Here is a 20,188-nt window from a genome sequence, read left to right on the forward strand (position 1 = left end):
CCCCATGAAGTAGGGGACGGAGAAGAAAGGAACTAAGAATAGAAGAACAATGCTAGAACCATAGCCTTTAAGTAGGGACTGATATATATCCTCCACGTCTCCTCGGATTGAAATCTAATGGACGTGAAGGGGGGTTTTCTTACTCTCGATTGTTGCATGACCCAATTTTAGCTAGTATACACTTCGTTAAGGCCTAGTTTTGTAGCCCACTCTCTATAAATTCATTGTTTCGGGTTCTTTGGGCCAGAACCCCATACCTGTTAGGCCTGGGCCCTGAATTGTGACCTTACAATAATGTTGCCAAATTTAAGAAATGTTGGGATTTATAATGTTGCCACATTTAAGTTATGTTTTAAATTTAAGAAATATATGTTGACAAGCATATCTTAAATTTAGCAATATTGTGGGTTTTAGATAACTCAATTGGAAAAGTCTCTGATGGTTGTATAAGAGATCTGAAATTTAATTTCTGCTTACACAAAAAACGGATTGGAATCTTGATCTGATGATAAAGAGTTATTATTAGGAGCGAACGTTATAGATTGAAACTCTCTAAAAAAAAAAAAAATTTGGCAATGTTATAATCTCACATTCAATTTTATAATCATAATGATTCTAAAAAAAAAAAAATTGTTATAATCATAGAAAATTAAACAAATTTTTTTATTTAAGAAAGTGATTGTTAGAAATGAACACACAAAAAATTCAGAAAACCAAAAAGTACTGGCAAAAATCAATGGAATAAACAACAAAATTGCATGAAAGTGGGTGACCTAAAGTAAATTATCGCAAGGATCAAATTTCATCATCTTATGACCATGACCTGCATTGCTTTTCGATTAAATTCTTTTGTTTAATAAGTTTTTTATTATTATTTATGGTCATTCTTTTTTTATATTATAACTTTAAAACTAGAATAAGATCATGAATGTTTTTTGACATCTCTTAGAGTTTGTATGATTTGAGTTTATAATTTTCCCAATTTTCCTTTTTAGTGGTTTTCTTAGGCTGTGTTTGTTTTGGCTTCAAATCACTTCCAGAAATACTTTTCCATAAATGCGGGTGTTTGGTTGCGCATAGAAAATAAATTTTCCGGAAGTTATTTTTAGTTGACCGTGTGTTTTAGTTGGTTTGACCCGGAAATTGGTTTCAGTCCAAATTTTCACTTCAAACCATTTCTGGACTCACGCGCAGAGAGAGAGAGAGAGAGAGAGAGAGAGAGAGAGAGAGAGAGAGAGAGAGAGAGAGAGAGAGAGAGAGAGAGAGAGAGAGAGAGAGAGAGAGAGAGAGCCTAGATCACTCCTCAGACCGAGCTCCAATCCGACGATCGCGCTGATTGCACCAGATTGCATCGGTCTCATCGCACAGCGCCACACCAACGCTGACCCACACCAGCACCGATTTAGCAAAGATCGACTCCAACGCCGATCACACCGCGCCGATCGACACCAAAGTCCAACGACCCATACCAGCGCCGATTGCATTGCGTTGATCAAGCAAAGATCGACTCCAACGCCGCTTGATCTTGCCTTCGCCTCTGCCGCGCGATCTCGCCTCTAGATCGAACCCAGTCGCCTCTCTCTCTTCCCTCTTCTCTCAATTTGATCGGATTTGATGAATTTTTTTTTTCTGTGTTTTGTTTCTTTTGTGTTTCTGTATGACCAGATTTGATGAATTTTTTTTCTGGGTTTTGTTTCTTTTGTGTTTCTGTATTGAGGAATAATATTATATATTTGTTTGGCAGCTGAGAAAATGTGAGCAACAAGTAGAAAATATGTTTTCTATGGTATTTTCAAGAACACAACCAAACACCATAAAATATTTTTCAAAACATTTTTTGAAATGCAACCAAACACTTGAAAATATTTTCCTTTCCCGAAAATAGCATTTCCGGAAAATAAATATTTTCCGGAAAATATTTTACATGAACCAAACACAGCCTTAATTTTATGCTTAATGTGAATTAAGGTTTTTTAGGGTCTCCTAATCACCTTATAACTTATTTTGGGTGGATTTCCTAGCTGCCCGAGGATTTCTTTTCCTATTTATATGTATTATAAAATCCAAGGCAATTCAAAATTTCATTTTAATTAGATTTTCAATTTTGTGACACATGTCCGATTTAACTTTTAATTTTTGTGCTAAATGAATTATTGAGTGTAAAAATTGAAGAGTTCAAATCCAATTAGATTCTAAATTGGATTTCAATTAAAGTAAAATTTTGCACCATGTGTCCATCTAATTATTTAATTTTTATGGCAAGAGAATTATTGAGTGCAAAAATAGAAGAGTCTAAATCCAATTAAATTCGAAATTATATATATATATATATATATCACATTAAAAAAAAAATATTTTTAGTATATTGTATAGAATAGATATGATAAAATTGGGAAACTGTGTTTGGTGACAGACATAGATAGCACTAAGCAGCACTACTGATAAGCTTAGCCCGGATAACCCAACCCTTGGTCTGTACACTACAGTACTACATTACCCAACACCAAAAACTCTATCCTCTCAGTTCTCAGTTCTCACTCTCTCTTTTGCCATGTCAACTGGAACACAGCGCATGTTGAAGAACTTGAAGAAGTTCGCAGATGTTAAATACAAGCTCTTCACAGCTCGCTATGGCCAACAAGTCTCTGACATCTTCGACTTCCCCATACACTTCGTTCTCTCCCCTTTCACTCTCGCTTTCGACATTGTTGGCTCTGCTCCTCGTGGCTTCGGCGTCCCCGAGCTCATCTCCAAGCTCTCTTACTTTTCTATTTTCGTGAGTTTCTTCTGATAATCACTGTTTTTTATTTTTTAATGATAAGTACAAAAATTTGAGAACTTGGCGGTTGCTTTTGGTGGTGTTTGCCATTTTGTTAAATGGGTTGCTTCAATATTTGTTGTTGGTTTTTTTAAAATTTACATGGTTCAATCAAATTTGAAATCTCAAATCTGTGTTGGTGTGGAAATCATGGGAATTTCTTCGATGTTGCTTTTAGTGTAATTGTTATTTGGATAATTGGGTTGCTTCAGTCTTTGTGAGTTCTTAAAATTCACAAAGTTCAATCTAATGTGAATTTATGTTGGAATGCAAATTCTTGGAATTTAGTGTCTGTTGTGGGTGCTATTTGTCATTTGTTTTAAGTGTAATTGTCATTTGGATAAGTGGGTGACTCAATGTTTGTTCATTTTTTGTTGGGTTTTGTGGGTTGGACTTCATATTATTTGATTTTACGGGTCATTGAATTATGCTTGTGTTTTGGTCAGTGTGACTTGCATGATATTCTTGTGGTTAAATCATTTAGATTTATATTTATATGCTTTGTGGGTCGATTGCAGGCTGTTGCTACTCTAGGGACTTATGACATTGCATTGGAGCTTGGAAAGAAAGTGATATGTCAGAGGTACTTGTCAATATCCCTTTGAATTTGGACTAAAGCCTTTGTCCATCAATAGCAGTTCTCTAGTAAAAATCTATAAATTTTTTGCCGTTTAATAGTTTTTGGGTGTGTATGTAAATTATATATTATTCATTTCTTTTACATGCATTTAAAACTGCACCTCCTTTCCCACTGCTTTACACTCACCACTTCTCTATGTTATTTTTAGCAAAGCAATCTTGTGATATTGTAGAGCTGAATTGGGTTGTTGTATCTCCACTGTGGTCATAAAAGTTGATTGTAAGAGTGCTCATGGTTGTTTGTTGGGGGGGGGGGGGGGGGTGGTGGGGTTATACTTGGGGTTGATAACCTAAAGAGTTTGCCTTTTTTCATTTATTTGTCAGTGCAGATATTAAGTTATTTTTTCATTGGTGTAAATTTTTGTAGGCTTTGATATAAGGCTAATGAATGCACCAGATTGGTTTGCCTTTTGAAATGTATATTGTTGTGCTACAAACAACATATATCTGGGTAACTTTGTATGGTGTATTAATGATTGATGCTTTCTTACCTGGAAATGGTCTTGATGTGCAGAAACTGTCGTACTTGCAATGGGTGGCAGGCATTGCGGTGTACTAAGTGCAGAGGATCAGGCAGGGTGCATTACCAAGTTAAAAATTACACCTTGAAAGGGTAACCTCTCTCTAATCAGTTTTGATTTCTTAGATTGCAAACCTTGTAACTATATAAGAGATAATGTTTCTGTCCCTCCATGACAAAATTCAAAAGCTTATTGAACCTGCTACAGAGCTGGAATAGCTACCAATATATAGAATATAGCTGTTTGCCTTTCAAATGTCATTGTTATTGTCATTGGCTGTCTCCATGGAATCAAGCTTTAATCAGCATCCAAAAATTGCATTTCTTGTGTAATATCTCTCTCCCATGAATCCTTCTCCAGTGGAGAGAAGGCAACAGCTGAATGTGTTGCAGATGCCATTGTGGACAATCGGGCAGAGTTGGTGCACCTTCCATCCACCATGGATCTTCATGTCCCCTTGCCAACTAAAGACTGCCCAACTTGTGATGGGACGGTAAGAAATATATTCTCAAGCACATATGGCTTTGTAAGTGATAGTCAAGGCATGTGCTTCTGCATGTAAAATTTGCTATTTCTTGACATCCATTCAGGCATAAAATTTACTATAATCTTTTAACATCTCAATGTTAGGTTCTGATCTTTGTGTAAAATATACATTGGTATTTGGTATTGCAGGGTGTAATGGGCTGTCCTGAATGCAAGCACAAATTACAAGTCAGAATCTCTGCAGATGACGTGAGTTCTCGTCTGATGCTGATTAGATTTTACTTTGAGCATTGTCAAAAGTTATTTAAGACTAGTGCGTGTATGAAATTGCTGCATGTTTTCTGATGCCACAACTTAGCAAATTCACAACTTTTGTTTTCTTCTTGCATATATAGTTTCTTTATCCCGGCAAAGATTACTAAATGTTGGGAGTACATTCGGGAGCTTTAGTATCTCATGCACTTCTCCTTCAAAAGGATTTCTGATACAGCAGTGAAGACTGCTTCATGCCATAATCCACTCAAAAGCATTCTAGTAATACTTTTTCATTCTTAGAGCTTCCATCGGATTCCGTAGGTCCTCCAGTCATTGTGAGGCAGTATAAAAAGAAAACCCACTTCCCTACTTGTAGAGCCTCCATCTGGTTCTGGATGTTCTCCATTCACTTTGAGGATTCCTAATCAAGATTGTCTTGTCTGGCTGCTAAGATTATACTAGTCAGAAGGAAGGGGAAAAAGTAGTATTAATTGTATAATCAGAAAGAAGAATGCAAGGGGAACTCCACCCTACAAGAATTTGATAGGAAAAGAGATGCCCATGAACATGAACATTGATGACAGACCATAATTGTCAAGATTGAATCTCAAACTGGTTCTGATAAGGAGTTGGTACTAGCAAAGATGTGTTGAAATTGCATAAGAGAATTCCTTTGGGTTGTACATCTTGTACTTTGTCATGTTGTCTCAAAACCATCAGAAAGATCAATGCCCCTAATTGGCCTAGAACAAGCAGTTTGTACATACCATCCATTTTTTTGGGGTCAACTGATTACTTTTATCATCTATTAATTTTCTGATGACCATTTGAAATTGCTTCTAAATGATTATACTGGGATAATTTTAAGCAAAATACTGGTGTCTAAGAACTATAAGAGAGGGTTGTTACACTAAGACTTATGCTTAAACTCTCCTGTCTTTTTATCATTTTTGGATAACTCACTTGATCCAGTTACAAATCATAATTTATTCCATTGAAAATTTATGCGGATACTATATACTTTTAGTTGATGACATCGGACTGTATTGGAATAGAGTGATTGTAAACTGAAGTAAAACTGGGTTCTAGGAGCATGTCATGGAATTTTTTAATCATGTAGATCATTGGAAAATGCCATGAAATATCAAGAATCAAGAAGGTTGGCCATGTTGGTGGACCTTATTGTTCGATCACCTAGACACATTAAACAAGAATAGTATATAACAGACTATGTTGTTGAGAAAAATGATTGATTTGGCAATTTTTTGAGTACAAAGCATTTGGCCAAATGTTGGGCAGCATCGTTAGAGGATAAATTATTACTTATAATCTAGGAGTTTGTCTTGTGCATTCTTTTAGTGTGCTAAGGGTGGTTCCCTGTGCCTTCTAATACACTATAACTTATGATTTTTGTTTCATGGCATGTTCCATGATTTTGTTAAAAAGCTTCTATCCTTGGTGAAGATGCTGTTAACTCTCTCAATGCTTGACTGATTTTGCACCAACTTGGAGAAGGTGCTTTGACTTACATATTGAGTCTGGTTCTGACTTGTGGGAGTGATTCTGCACAAGTCCAATGGTAATTTCCTGAACAGCATCACCTTCCGAGTTTTGAGGCTGTTCATATAAGCTAGAACTTTAGACACTGTATGAACTTTAGACTCTCCCTCAATTGTCTTTCCTTGGAAAGCTATATGAAAAGCAAAGGCCCCTAGGCGAGTTTCCTTTTTTGTTTGGTGTGTAGCTTGGAATAAGATCCTAACGGGTGATAACCTGAGATTGAGGAGATTGGTTTTTGTGGACTGGTGTATTATTTGCCGACATTGTGGAGAGATGGTAGACTACTTACTTCTTCATTGTGAGATGGCTTATCGGTTATGGAGCTTTGTCTTTATAACTTTTGGCTTGTCTTGGGTTATACCTAGATCGATCCCAGATTTGCTTTTTGCCTGGTGGAATTGGTTGGGGAAGTACTCATCTCAGATTTGGAATTTAGTTCTGTTGTGCATCCTTTGGTGTATTTGGAAGGAATGGAATCGGCGGACTTTTGAGGATTTGGATAGTTCCGGTGATCAGATGCTTGCTTCTTTTAGTGGAACTCTTTTCGATTGGTCTCGGGCATGGGGACTCACGACTAGTGATTCTCTCCCTTCTTTCCTTAGCTCTCTTTCTCTTTATAATTAATATGTTGATTGGTTTTCTTTTTTGTTTTTTCTCTGTTTTCTTCTTCTTGTATTTTTTGGGTTTGCTCTATGTTTTTCATGCATAGAGTAGCCTTTCGTATATATAACATTCTTACTTATCAAAAAAAATATTAACAAGTCACACTAGTGTGTTATATCTATTTGCTCTTATTTCATCTGTCCAATTTTAAAATGCTTTAATTATTTTTTTCCTTGTGTCTTTCTTGCAGATCATGGAGCCTCCATGGAAGGCCTATAATGTCTTGAAAAGGATGGACTATCCCTATGAGGTTAGTATTTTACTCTTCATATAATTTCATGATCATGTTATTAATATTAGTGAAAGTGTATTCAGAATTCTTCAGTTTTCATCTAAAATTTAGAGTTCCATGTACCATTTGTCTAAAGGTAAAAGTGCATGATGTAAAATCCTAGGATGATGATCAATAATCTGCAGCCCTCATGGAAAAGGATGGGCTCAATCCTTTTAAAGTAGCATATTACCTCACCAGCCTCACTTCTCATGGAATGGAAAATGAGGGGTGTGTTTTCCTTATAGAGAAATTAATGAAGATTTTATTAATAATTCTTTTGTAATTATTTTCGGTTATGTTGTGTCATCAGCGTGAGCATGAAATAATATTTTTTATCAATAAAATCTCTTTACTTATAAAAAAAAATGAAGATTTTACTTAACTCAAATAAATAAATAATGATGCTCTCTGGCATGTTCCTTCTTTATAACCTTGAGTTGCATTTTGTCTTGTCATGCCTCTACAAATATCATTTCTGTTTCTAGTTATGACATAATGATCGTTGTAAGTTGTAACTCTGCCATGCTGCTTAAGAATTCATTAAATATACTTTACTACAGTTCTGTCTTTGATTTTAACATTGAAATCAAGGGGAAAAATGGATTTGTGTATGATAACAGCCAGTGCGCCTGATATTAATATAGACATCTTGTTCATATCTAATTCATGGTTTTGTATACTGTTTCAGCATATAGTTCACAGCATGAGGGATCCCAGCATCGCTGCATTTTGGTTGATCACCTTGCCTCAGATTGTGGGTGGATTCGACTATGATGATGATGTCAAGCAGAAAATTTGGTGGCAATACAAGGTTTTGCATGCATCTTGCTTTATTTTTCCCACAGTTACTGAGTCATAGAATTTCAGTTAGGCACCTAGTGTCGTTTCACATACATATTGCTGCTTGCCCATTGAACTGTGCTTTTTCTTGCTTTGATAATTGATTGGTTAACAAGAGGGCAAAGCTAAATCTAGTCCTACTGGATATATCATATATGTGCTTATACAAATCTCCACTTCTCAAATTTGATCTGAAATACACCTGAGTTTTGTTAACATACAAAATTTTATCCCAAGAATTGACTAGATGAAGTTGTTACCAAATTATATTCTACAGCGCGTGGTCTAGGATGGTAGTTATGCAGAAAAGTTATAGTATGGTTCCCTTTCCTTTTTGACTTATCCAAAAAAAAAAAAAAAAATCCCTTTTCCGTTTGGTTACAAAAGCTATCACAAAGTTATCATTTTTTTTTATTTTTATTTTTTATAAATAAATAAAGAAATAGTATTAATAAACTCACAAACAACCCAAGTACACTAGAAATGTACTACGGGAGTAATACAATTAAGATCCTAATAGCAGTGGTCTAACAAATCATCACAAAGTTATCATTTATCGAAGGTTAATACATAGATGCAACAACAACAGCGGTTCAAGTGATAGTCCAATGGTAATGACATCTATTGTTGTGCCCATATCTATGGTTCAACCCCCCCTCCCCCAACTATCTACCCATATATATAAAAGATGTGACATCAACAACAATAATAATAGATTGTAGTACTGAAATTTTGGGATCGGCTATGGATCCTCAATAGACTAATCGGGGTTGGCCTGGCTACATGTATTCTTCTTCTCAGCCATTTTTTAATTAAGTATACTTCTTTGTCAGGTCCATGACCCTTTGTCCTGACCATCGTCGCACTTGTGTCGCCTAGGGCATAAGGGGTATGATGACTTGGTGTCATCCTCACCTTCCTCATGCTTATCATTGGAGTCTGCTCTCAATGGTTGCAACAAAACACGAGGGTTGCTCTTGTTGCAAGAATCATACTCTGTATTATCTCTTTATTTAACATGTCATTTTTACTATCATTATTGTTATTTTATGTCTTCTTCTACTTCTTTTCATTTGCTTGAATTGAATCCAATCACTTTTCTTCATTAGTGTATCAATTGCTCTCCTTTGCATATTATCAAACCATCTCAAACAACTCTTCTTCTTCTTTACATCAATAGGCACCGCCCTTGTCTTTAAAGGAATTTTTATTTATATATATATTTTTTATCCTATCTTTCTTTGTATTTTCACTTATACATATTAACCTTTTCATTTCAGCTACACTCATTAAATCATTTTATGAACATGTTGCTTCTTGATACATTCAATACCATATAGTATAGCTAGTCTTATAAAACTTTCTCTTTGAACTTATAGATAATTTATGATCACATAGTACTCTTGATACATTTCTCCACTTCTCCACTTTATATTCTTTGCTTTATCTTTTTTTTTTTCTTTTTTTTTGATAAATAATAAGACTTTTATTGAATGAAATGAACATCGTGTTCACAATGATGAACACTTTGGACATGAAATAAATACAAAAAGCTCAAGAGCTAAAGCTAACAGATTGTAGGAAAGAAGAAATTGAAATACATTGCGTAAAACCCCAAATACTAGCCCATTGAAATAAACTATCAAAAAGAAGAGGTTTTAAAAGATTAAAGGATCTCTCATTATCTTCAAAGATGCGGTTATTACGTTCCTGCCAAACTAACCACATTAGACAAGCTGGAATCATATTCCAAATAGTTGATAGGTGTTAGTAAGAGTACCAGATAGCCAATTATAATAGGAGCGCACATCAAACACACCAGTCAGAGTCAACTTCCAAGATAGCTTATCATCTCCCTCACCTCTTGGCATATAGGAGTAAAGATAAAGAAGCTAAAAAAAAGAACTAACACCATCTAGCTCCCAATCATGAAATGCTCTATGGAATTGTAAATTCCAACTCCTCTCTCCCTTCTGATGCAGAAACAATCAAGTCAGAAATCCAAGCTTCTTTAGACTGAGAACAAGCATACAGATCTGGAAAAAGATCCTTTAGAGGTGTATGTCCACTCCAAGGGTCGTGCCAGAACCGAATATAATGGCCCTCCGGTGCTCTCCCACATCATACACTATCTGTCCAAAGAAGCTCTTTGCTCCTGTGCTAATACTCTTCCACATCCCACACCCATGAGTCCCTCTTACGCTTGTAGTACACCAACCTCTTCTACTGAGTCTACTCTACTTTATCTTACAATCTACATTCTTTTCGATCTCTCCATACTTATGAAATACTCCCTCTGTCCCAAAATTGTTTGGCCTAGTTGAAAAACCCAATTATTTAGGGAAACATCATTAGTTGCCTTATCTCTTTAAAAAAAAGTTAGAAATTTCCTAAATTACCCTTAAACAAATTTATCATCAATTGCCTTATCTCTGAAGGTTTTTTTTTTTTAAATAAATAATTTGAATAAAGATGGCATGTATAGTGGATTTCAAAATTTAGGTTTTTAATTAAAAAAAATGCTCCTACAAATCAATTAAGGGCATAAAGGGAATGTTAATAAATTAATGGTGTTTGACTTTTCAAATAGGACATAATTTTGGGACATCCCAAAATGGAATACAGGCCAAACAATTTGGGACAGAGGGAGTATTACCCTAAGATATTGAAAACACTAACGCTTTCGTATCTCTTACCATCAAGTTTTATACTCCATTGGTGTTTCTCCCTGTACTAAACTTTCACTCCATGTGCTCTGTTTTAAACCTACTTAACCTAAAGCTTTTAGATTCTAAAGCATCCTTCTACATAAAAATATATTTGTTTGGTAGAGTTGATTTATAAACAAATCCATTATAATACTTATCAAAAAAAAAAAAAAAAAAACATAAATCCATTATTGCTGCATTGTCTTGTCAGGATTGTTCCGAATTGGTTTGGTACCCTCTTTCATGTCCTAAGATTAAAGCTAAATAATGTAGAAGCCTTTTGCAATGATATATAGGTTTGAGATGCAATCATTAAAGTTGGGAAACTAAATCTTATGGAAGAAATATCTATGGATAATTATGTTCATTTTTAAAATTCATGATATATGTAAGTTTTTTTCTTACACAAATTTTTATGCTCTTTTCTGTCTCTCGCACCTGTTTTTCTCTAAGAATTGAATAGTCTATAATATCTCCAGTATATTATCTGATCTTCTGTTATTTTAAATGGTGTTTTACCAAACTCCTCAGTTCTTCAATTATTAAAGGTGCTTTATTTGTATTTTCATAGAAACTGGTAATGACAATATAAATTAATACATTTGTGCTACCTGACATTGGTAGATTTTGTACTATTCCTTCTAGAGTAAAATATTATGACCTTTCAATTTCATTGTTTTAGGTCACATTTTATGTTGGCATCTTTATCACATTGATTAATTTGTTAAGCACGATTTTCTTGGTGTCTTCCTGTAATTCTTTATTTATTTTTTGTTGGGTTCAGGACTCCATGCAATATGATCAACTTCGAGATGTGGTGGCAAAGCAAAGACCAGGCTGGGAGCACTTGCAGGAGGTAAGATAATTTATTCTCAGATGACGGTTCTATTAATTTATTAAAACAGTAAGAAAACCAATGTGATTTTTGTATGCAATTAAGATTTCTCTAGTTACGGTGGGATGCATTAGTACCTTGGTTGGTGGGGCCATCTAGCGCAGAGGTCTAACTCATCATGGTGGAAAGTGACTTGTTCCAAGGACTCCACCTTTTTTATTCAGCAAATTAAAAAAAAAAAAGAAGGGATTTCTCTAGTTACCTTATTGGGGAGAAACAACTGTGACATTTGTGGTTAGAATATGCTCAAGTTTTATCTTGAAAATAGAGATGGTTGATCACAGACTCACAGTCACAGTTGTAAGACATTCACGGTACAATTGTCAAATGTCAATATCTGACTTGAATGAGAAGAAATTCAATAGTTTGTAAGTGGAAATCAGATCTCAAAAGATACAGAATCGTAGTTCTCTTTCTTTCTCTCTCCACATAAATACAAATATCATCTCATTTCCTTTCTGATTGATGTCTTCTTTCCAAGTTTCATACAATGCTGAAAAATGTGTTTTTAGCCAAAATAAATGATTTTAGCCCTTATTGTGGTGCCTTTGGAGGGAACGGAATAGTAGATGTTTTGAAGATTCTGAGAGATCTATTCCGGATCTCAAGCTTCACTTTTTTAGAACTTTAAGGGATTGGTTGTTTGCTTTGCAAAATAAATCTTTCCCTTCTTTTATTGTTTTCCTAGACTCTTGCAATTTTTGTATTTGATTTCCTTTCCCTTGTTCACTTCCAGTGCACTTGGGTGTTCCTTTTTTTCAATATATCTTATTACTTATCAAAAAAAAAAAAATGATTTTAGCCCTTATAAAAAGAAAACTGATTCTTGAACTCCTTTCACGCTCATGTCATGTCAGGGTATTGCAGAAGAAAAAACTGCAAAATCCGATCCAATTTATTGTAATCAATTAGTTAACATGTTGGTTAACTATATTCTGAAACATGGAAAAAAAATCATTGGCTTATCAAATTATCTATTGAGCTATGAAAAAGATTCAACAAAAGACAGAAACAAATCCACTATCTGTTTTACGTCCCTTTATTTTGTCTTCCACGTAAGTCTTATGCCAATTAGGTCGATTTTTTTCACTTAAATTTATCCTTATTCCGCTATTTTCCTTTTACTCACCCCCATCTCACTTTTTAATAAATCAAAAGTACAAATGATCATGCAAACAGGTGTTAAAAATTATTTACAAATTGAATCTCTGATATTAGTTTATTCTTCTGTATGTGCATTTGCGTAATAGTTACAGAGAGCTTTGTGGTTGTGTAAATAAAAGTCGATCTCAAATCGATCAGTTTCAGGCTTTAAAAGAGGCAATATTGAATCTTCATCTTTCCACTATACTCTTTTCCATTTTATTTGAAATATATATTAATAACTGGTTCTAATACATCTAGCTTCACAGGGGCTTCTATAAACACTCATATTGTTTCCCATGATTCAACTTTTGCAAAATATTTCTTCTTATAATATTGTTTATGATTCACAGGCCTTGATTTCTATAGATCCTGTCCGTGCTAGGGATGATCCTGTTATAGTGAAAAATATCCCCTACCACAAGGCCAAGAAGGCATTGGAGGCAGAAGTGATGAAGCTTGATCCTCCACCACGGCCACCAAGCTGGGGTGTGCGTATTCTTTGCCTTCATTCTAGAGCTCCTAGTTCTTACTTTTCAATGTTTGTATACTTTTCAATCATATTCTGAATTTTTTATTTTAGCCATTTATCAAAAAAATAAAAAAATAAAAAAAATAAATCTGAAAAATGAAAAATATTTTGGCATGTTGGTTAGGAATCCAACTTGACTAAAATCAATTCATGGGCTAACTGTTGGGGCTGATGGCACTTGGCTGAATAACTGGGGCTTTTTAGATGGCCAGAACATGATCATCCTTATCAGATTTTTCAAAAAGCATAAAACAAGAAAGAAATTTAACCAGCAGCAGGAACAGGCAACTGTGGTTTTGATTTTTGTAAAGGGGTTTCCATACAAAGCCGACATTTTCTGTTGCACAAATGTTTGTTACAGTGTCTCATGACAGCTATCATTGCATAGACTACGACTATTATGCATATATTTTCATCTTATATTTATGTCTTGCAAAATGTTCAGTAGTCTAAGTATGATAGTGTGAAGCTCTTCAAAATTTTCAGTTGTCTAAATGGTAGTGATTTTGTCTTTTAAGGTTTTATTTATTCCTTTTAAGGGTGGGGGAGGAATTTCCAGTTTTTCACTTTGCAAGGACCTATTGCAGTTTTACATAATATGAAGACCAATTTTGCAGCTGTATTTGAAGTACTGTTTTTCTTTTTTCTTTTTTTAATTTATTATATGGCACCCAGCTTTGTCTAACAATAGATAATAGAACGGAGTATCTAGTAAATGGGGTCTGACTGATATTTGGTTACAAGTATTTCACATTGTTATGTATTTTCAGCCGATTAAATTAGAAATTCATATTTAATGTTTCATAAAATTTATCTACTGCTTTTGCATATAATGCATTAATGCATTGAAGTGTGAATTGACATGCTAATGCTTTTATAGATTGGATCTTAGTTAAATATATATCTTTTTCTCTTGGTCTCTCTCTCTCTCTCTTGCTTATTTCAATGTTACATGTTCTTTGGATGTGACCATGTGCTGGTGACCACAATTTATATGCTCTCTTTCTGCATGTGATGCATTTAATTGTGGTTTGACTTGCTAACTCTGGTTTGGCTTTTACAAATGGGTCCTGAATTTTATAATATCTACTCTCTCTTGCTGTTGATTGAATATTTTTTTCTTTTCTCTTTAGATATAGATTGCATACAAATAGAAGGGCATATGAGTTAGAATATTTTCTGTGTTGCATCAGAGATGAGGAATATACTTTGAATGTTTTGAACTAACTGCAGAGCATTGGCAGGAGCTAGAACTTCCACTTAATGCATCTTCTTGGAGTGAGGAAGATCTCAAAGATCCAGAGAAATTGTATGAGATGACTGTTCTTCTTAATGCACAAAGAGAAATTGCTGATAAAATCAAGGATGTTCAATGGGAAACTAAATGGCGTCAGGAAAAGGTTAGTTCTGACTTTTATGTGGGCTATGAAGGTAATTTTAATGTTTGAAAAATATTTGATATGTTGACAACATTGTGGTTTCTGGAAATCAAGTTTGAAACCTAGGTCTTAAAAGATGTTAAACTACATGGGAAAGTGGTTCTTTTGCAACCTGTAAATTACCAAAACTCATAAAGAAAATAATGAGAGCTGCAGTTCTATATATTGGGCCTTTTCATTTTCCTATTATAGTGGCAAGGAACTGCGTGTGAGACATGTACAAGCATGTGCATAGGAGCCACTATGCACCCCATCCTAGTAGTGCCCATTTGTCCACCTCTATCACTAATGTGCCTTGAATGTATGGTACAGCAATCCCATGCTAACACCAGTGACAGCTTTGACTTACTTTGTCAACTAAGCATATAGAGGAATCAAATTTATTTCCTTATATTCATTCCCCAATTAATGGAATAGTTGCGATGTGGAGGGAAAATATTATTGTATTTTCATTATTTTTTGTATTTTTAGTGTCACGTTGAACAATATGGATGTCACATTAGTGCCTTCCTAAGTATTTTACTGATAGCATGGCCTCTTGTCCCTAGTGTTATGAGGTTGGTACTGAGACCTCTGAAGGAAAAGTTCTAGAATCTGGAAATCCTTGAGTTTTAATGACAGTAGTTCAGGGGGTGTTTGGATTTCTAGTTTCCATAACTCATAACTCTGTTTCCATAACTCATAACTCATAACTCAAAAATAGTGGGACCCATGACTCAAAAGTTTGTTTGGATTTCAATAACTCTGTTTCCAGTTTTTGTTTCCATCACTCAATTCTCTGATTTTTGAGTGATGAGTTATGGAAACTGAAAACACATTTTAGCTGTTTTTAGTTTCCATAACTCTATTTTCAGCATTTTTGTAATTAAACACACATGGAGGGATCCACTAGTCAGGTCAACCGCACCTTTTGACCTTTTTTTTTTCCCCTTCTCCACTTTTCTTTCTTCTCCTGGGTTCAGTCAGTTCGTTTTTTTTTTTTTTTCATTGGGTTCGGTGAGTTTGGGTATTGGGAAAAAAAAAAAAAAAGCTGCACTGAGTGACAGGTATGGGGCCCACAAACAGTGTGAAAAATATTGAGTGATAGCGAGCGAGTGATGGTGCCAAACGGGTATGGTATTTTAAAGTGATGAGTGATGAGTGATGAGTGACGGAAATTGAGTGATGAAAAAAAAGCATTCAAACAAGCCCTGAGTTGTTCACTGCATGAGTTTTGTAGGGAAAAGAAAAGAAACCAAGAAGTTGACAAAAATGCATACGTGCACATATCTTAATGGCAGGGAACAAAATCCTCTCAATTTCACTTGAAATGGAGAGAGACCGTTTCGCAGTTTAAGATTTTGTTTCTTGGATCTGAGAATGTATAAAGTGTCACAACATTTAAAATTTTAAATGACATGCTATGGAATAGACATTTTGATCTGTAATACTCAATCTAAACCATGAAATGAATCAATTTCAAATGGAGAGGTTCCTTGTCTACATGGTGACGCATTAACCTGCTTTTCCCAAGTACTTTCTTGCAATCCATTGAGAATTAATTTTACCAAAAAGTGAGTATTTTTTGTATCTTAGATAAATAATTCATAAGGATGGTGAGATTAAAGAGGATGTAGAACATAAAAGAAGAGCAGGGTGGTTGAAGTAGAGAAGCACATTGGGATTATTGTGAGATCGTAGAATACTTATTAAGTTAAAGGGAAAGTTTTACAAGGCTATAAAAAGACTAACCATGATATATGGTACTAAATGTTGGGCTATTAAGGAACATGTTCATAAAATGTGCATAATTGAAATGAGAGTGGTAAGATGGATAAGTGGAAATAGAAGGAAAGATAGGATATGAAAGAGGGGTGGCCTCCATTGATGAAAAGATGAGAGAGAGAGTTGCTTCAAATGGTTTGGTCATCTGTGAAGGGCGAAGGAGAGCCATAAATGCACCAATGAGAAAAGAATGGTTTTTTTATTTTTATTTTATTTTTTAAGAATTGAGAAAGAGTGATTTGATTTAAGTTGAGGGAACAAAAATATGTAGAGGTATACGTAAAATAATACTACTAGTAGTAAAAAATGACATCTTAATTAAGGAGGTGACAAAGAGTATAATTTTGGATAGGTGATAGAATGGCAAGGAAGAATATAGTGAATGGCCCCTTGATTAGTCTATTGAGGATCCATATTCAACCCCATAGTTTTGGGACAACAACTTTGTTGCTGTTGTAACATCTTATGTCAAAGTTATAATAGTCATAAACCATCCATTTCTGTACATTGATCCTATATATTATATTATATTTTAATTTTCAGTTAAATGAGATGTTGGAGGAGAAGGTGCAACCATACATTCAAAACATTGACAATGGCATCCTGTCTAAACCTATTGTCTTACAATCACAAAATCAGGAGCATAAGGTTTGTCTTTAGCCTTTCCTTTTCACTTATCATTTACTTATTTTTGGGTTATCTAGAATTTATTTGGAATTTGGAAATTGAAAGACCACCACCACCCCCCCCCCCCCCCCCCAACAACAAACAGGAAAAAAAAAAAAAAAAAAAAAAAAATCCTAACTTGAAATCCTTACTCAGAACAAGAAGTCTATTTATGCGTTCCAAATTGGCCACTTAAAATTCCATCTGTCATTTCTTGGATGCTCCATTTGGTGCTTCAAAAATATATGTAGGTAATGGCTATATTTTGTACATGCTAAAGCATGATACAGCTTGTGCATTGGAGCACCTCTGTACAATTACCTTTTAAGACAAAAACTGACTCTTTCAAAACTGGTTCATCACCTTTAATTTTGTTTGATCTTCCTGCCTTCATCGTACCACATTTTTGTGATCAAGTGTATATGGTGTTTCAAAATTCCTTCCTGATCTGATTCCCAAATGATCTGATTTCCATTTAAACATTAATCCATAGGGCAAAGATTGTCTTAATTTGTAGGATTGAAATCATTGGTGGGGGGGGGGGGGGGGGGATAGGAAAGATTACGCGTTAAGTGCTATTCATGTTATGTGGATGATCTGTCCTTTTGATTAATGTATACTGAGTTTGGATTCAAGCTTCTCTTTGTATTTGAACTTCGAAACAGGTAACTCTGTTGTGGGAATTTTTTTTTTGATAAGCTGTTTTTGTTGTGGGAATTTTATGGTTGAAAATTTGTACTTTGAATGTGTTAGAATAATGTTTAATCTTTCTAGCTTAAGCTTTTGGGATGTGTAGTAATTTATCATGGTAGTAGAGTAGGTGATACCATGTCTACACTACCTCCCATTTTAAAATTAAATATCCCATGTGTTGGGTCCCACTTATTAAGGGAGAGCTTGGGCCTTTATGTGAAGGGGAGTAAATTCCACGTGTTGGGTTTGTGGGTTCCGATGTTGAGATCGGTGGGACAAGGGTTGTGTTTTGTGTGGTGGTTGGGTGCTGTGAGTTGGGGTTTTAAGGGTTGTTTATGGTGGCGTTGGGATTGGTGGGTTGCAGTGGTTGTCGGTGGTGGTAGGAGGCGGAGTGGCATTTTTAGCCAAGGCCGTGGTCGTAGGAGGCGGAGTTGGGTTTTACACTTGTTGCCCATGTCTTTTTGGAAGAGGATCTTGGTAGTGTTGGCGTGTTTGTGAGGGAAGGAGGAGGAGGAGCAGTGGTAGCTGAGGGAAGGAGGAGGAGAATTGTGACCTGTGAGTATCGTTACCGTTCTGACTGGTCAGACTTATGGGACCCACTATTTTGAGTTAAAGATGAGTATTTTTAGCAGAAAACTAAAGCCAAACACGTTGGGGAGTAAGTTAAGAGAAAAAGAGAGAATAAAATATGAGATATGAGAATGAGTATTGAGTTATGAAAATTGAGATATGAGAAGTGAGATATGAGTGATGTGAGAACCAAACAGGCCTTAAATGATGTGAGAATGAGTATTGAGTTATGAAAATTGAGATATAAGAAATGAGATATGAGTGATGTGAGAACCAAACAGGCCCTAAATGATAAATTTACTATTTCCTATCAGCTTAAGTTTTTGGGATAAGCGGTAATTTATCAAAATAGATCTAACAACTACCTTTGCCCAACTTGTGAATACAATTATTCTTCTGCATTATGATATCCTTTATAATAACATCTATTTGTCATTAAAAGTTCCTTGGTTATAATCTTGAATGGGCATTCATTTTAGGGATAGAGTTTTTGATAGATTGGCTTGTAAAATTTTTTTCCCCTTTATTATTTTTATTTCCAACCATGGAAACAACTATACGCCCTTGCAAAATTGGCCATATTATATTTCTGCAATTTATTAATTTTAAGGACTCATGTTGGTATGTTGTTGCAGAGGAGCCAGCGCCGGAGATGGTTTTTCTTTTGACAAATATTAAACCACTGTTGTATCTGAGTGCCCACAGCAGTTCATTGATGTTCATTTGTGATGGTGTATTTTTTAGTATTCCATAGTCTTCCTCATGGTAGATAGTTATGTTTCCCCTTATAAGTCCATCTCTACCCTTTTGAGGCCTCTAGAAATTCTGTTTGATCTAATGAGTCTCTCTACCTCCTTATATACATTACTGTGCATCTTTTTGCAGAAAATTTTTTCTTCCTTATAACTGCATATATGAATCAGTGGATTCTTTTCTTAACACCCCCACTCCCTCCTTTTTTTAACTCTGCTGTAGATGAGTGAAGTGTTGGGAGACGATAAACCAATAACATGAGTGTGAATGAGAAGCTTCACCAGTAAATAGATGAAAATCAAGCAACCCATAAAAAAGAAAAAAAAAGAAAAAAGAAAAGCAGCCTTACAAATTTTCTGACACTAACAAATTTTGCTTTCCATTTGTTTGTTAGTTTGTTTATTTATTTATTTTTTTTCACTTTAACAACGACTTGCCTCTCCAGACATAGAATTCCTGCTCTGCCAAGAAGTCCAAAAGGCCAAGACCAGAGTTACACTTATAAGTTATAACAGCTTTATTTACTCTTCTCCTTCTCCTTCTCCTTCTCCTTCTTAATTATTAAGAGGAAAAAGAAAAGACAACTAACTGTTAGATAAGTCAAGGCCATGAATGAGTACTAATGGAGGAATTGAAAAGCAAGCACAAGGATTAAATTCCACATCCTAGGCCTGTCTGGAAGTAGCTTTCAAGTGTTGTTCAAAATTATGTTAAAAATGTTATTTAAAAAGTGTTGTGAAAATGCGTGTCTAAAGTACTCATAGTGCAAAAAATGTGTTTGGTATCATGTTTCAAACAATATATTTTAGGCACAAATGCAAAACTGATCTTTTAACTTTTACCGTTTTTCATTTTAGTCCTTTAACTTTCAGTTTTGTCAATTCAAACATCTAATTTGCAATTTTTATCAATTTAGGGTTTTGTTACAACTCAGTTAATGGTTGCCATTAGAACCCTGAAATGATGCTT

At 34.9% G+C, this 20,188-nt stretch overlaps 1 protein-coding gene across 1 annotated transcript; it reads left to right on the forward strand.

The window, feature by feature from the left end:
- Positions 1-2,509: 2,509 nt before the first annotated feature.
- On the forward strand, positions 2,510-19,405 carry LOC126695035 (uncharacterized). The gene is made up of 12 exons (XM_050391643.1): positions 2,510-2,776; positions 3,337-3,401; positions 3,972-4,070; positions 4,339-4,471; positions 4,654-4,713; positions 7,133-7,192; positions 7,905-8,027; positions 11,549-11,620; positions 13,156-13,293; positions 14,579-14,734; positions 17,081-17,185; positions 19,102-19,405. The coding sequence occupies exons 1-12, from the start codon at positions 2,552-2,554 to the stop codon at positions 19,132-19,134; spliced, it is 1,269 nt and encodes a 422-aa protein (XP_050247600.1). The 5' UTR covers positions 2,510-2,551; the 3' UTR covers positions 19,135-19,405.
- The last annotated feature ends 783 nt before the right edge of the window (positions 19,406-20,188 follow it).

This window comes from Quercus robur, chromosome 8, assembly GCF_932294415.1.
Source record: "Quercus robur chromosome 8, dhQueRobu3.1, whole genome shotgun sequence".
Taxonomy (NCBI): Eukaryota; Viridiplantae; Streptophyta; class Magnoliopsida; order Fagales; family Fagaceae; genus Quercus; species Quercus robur.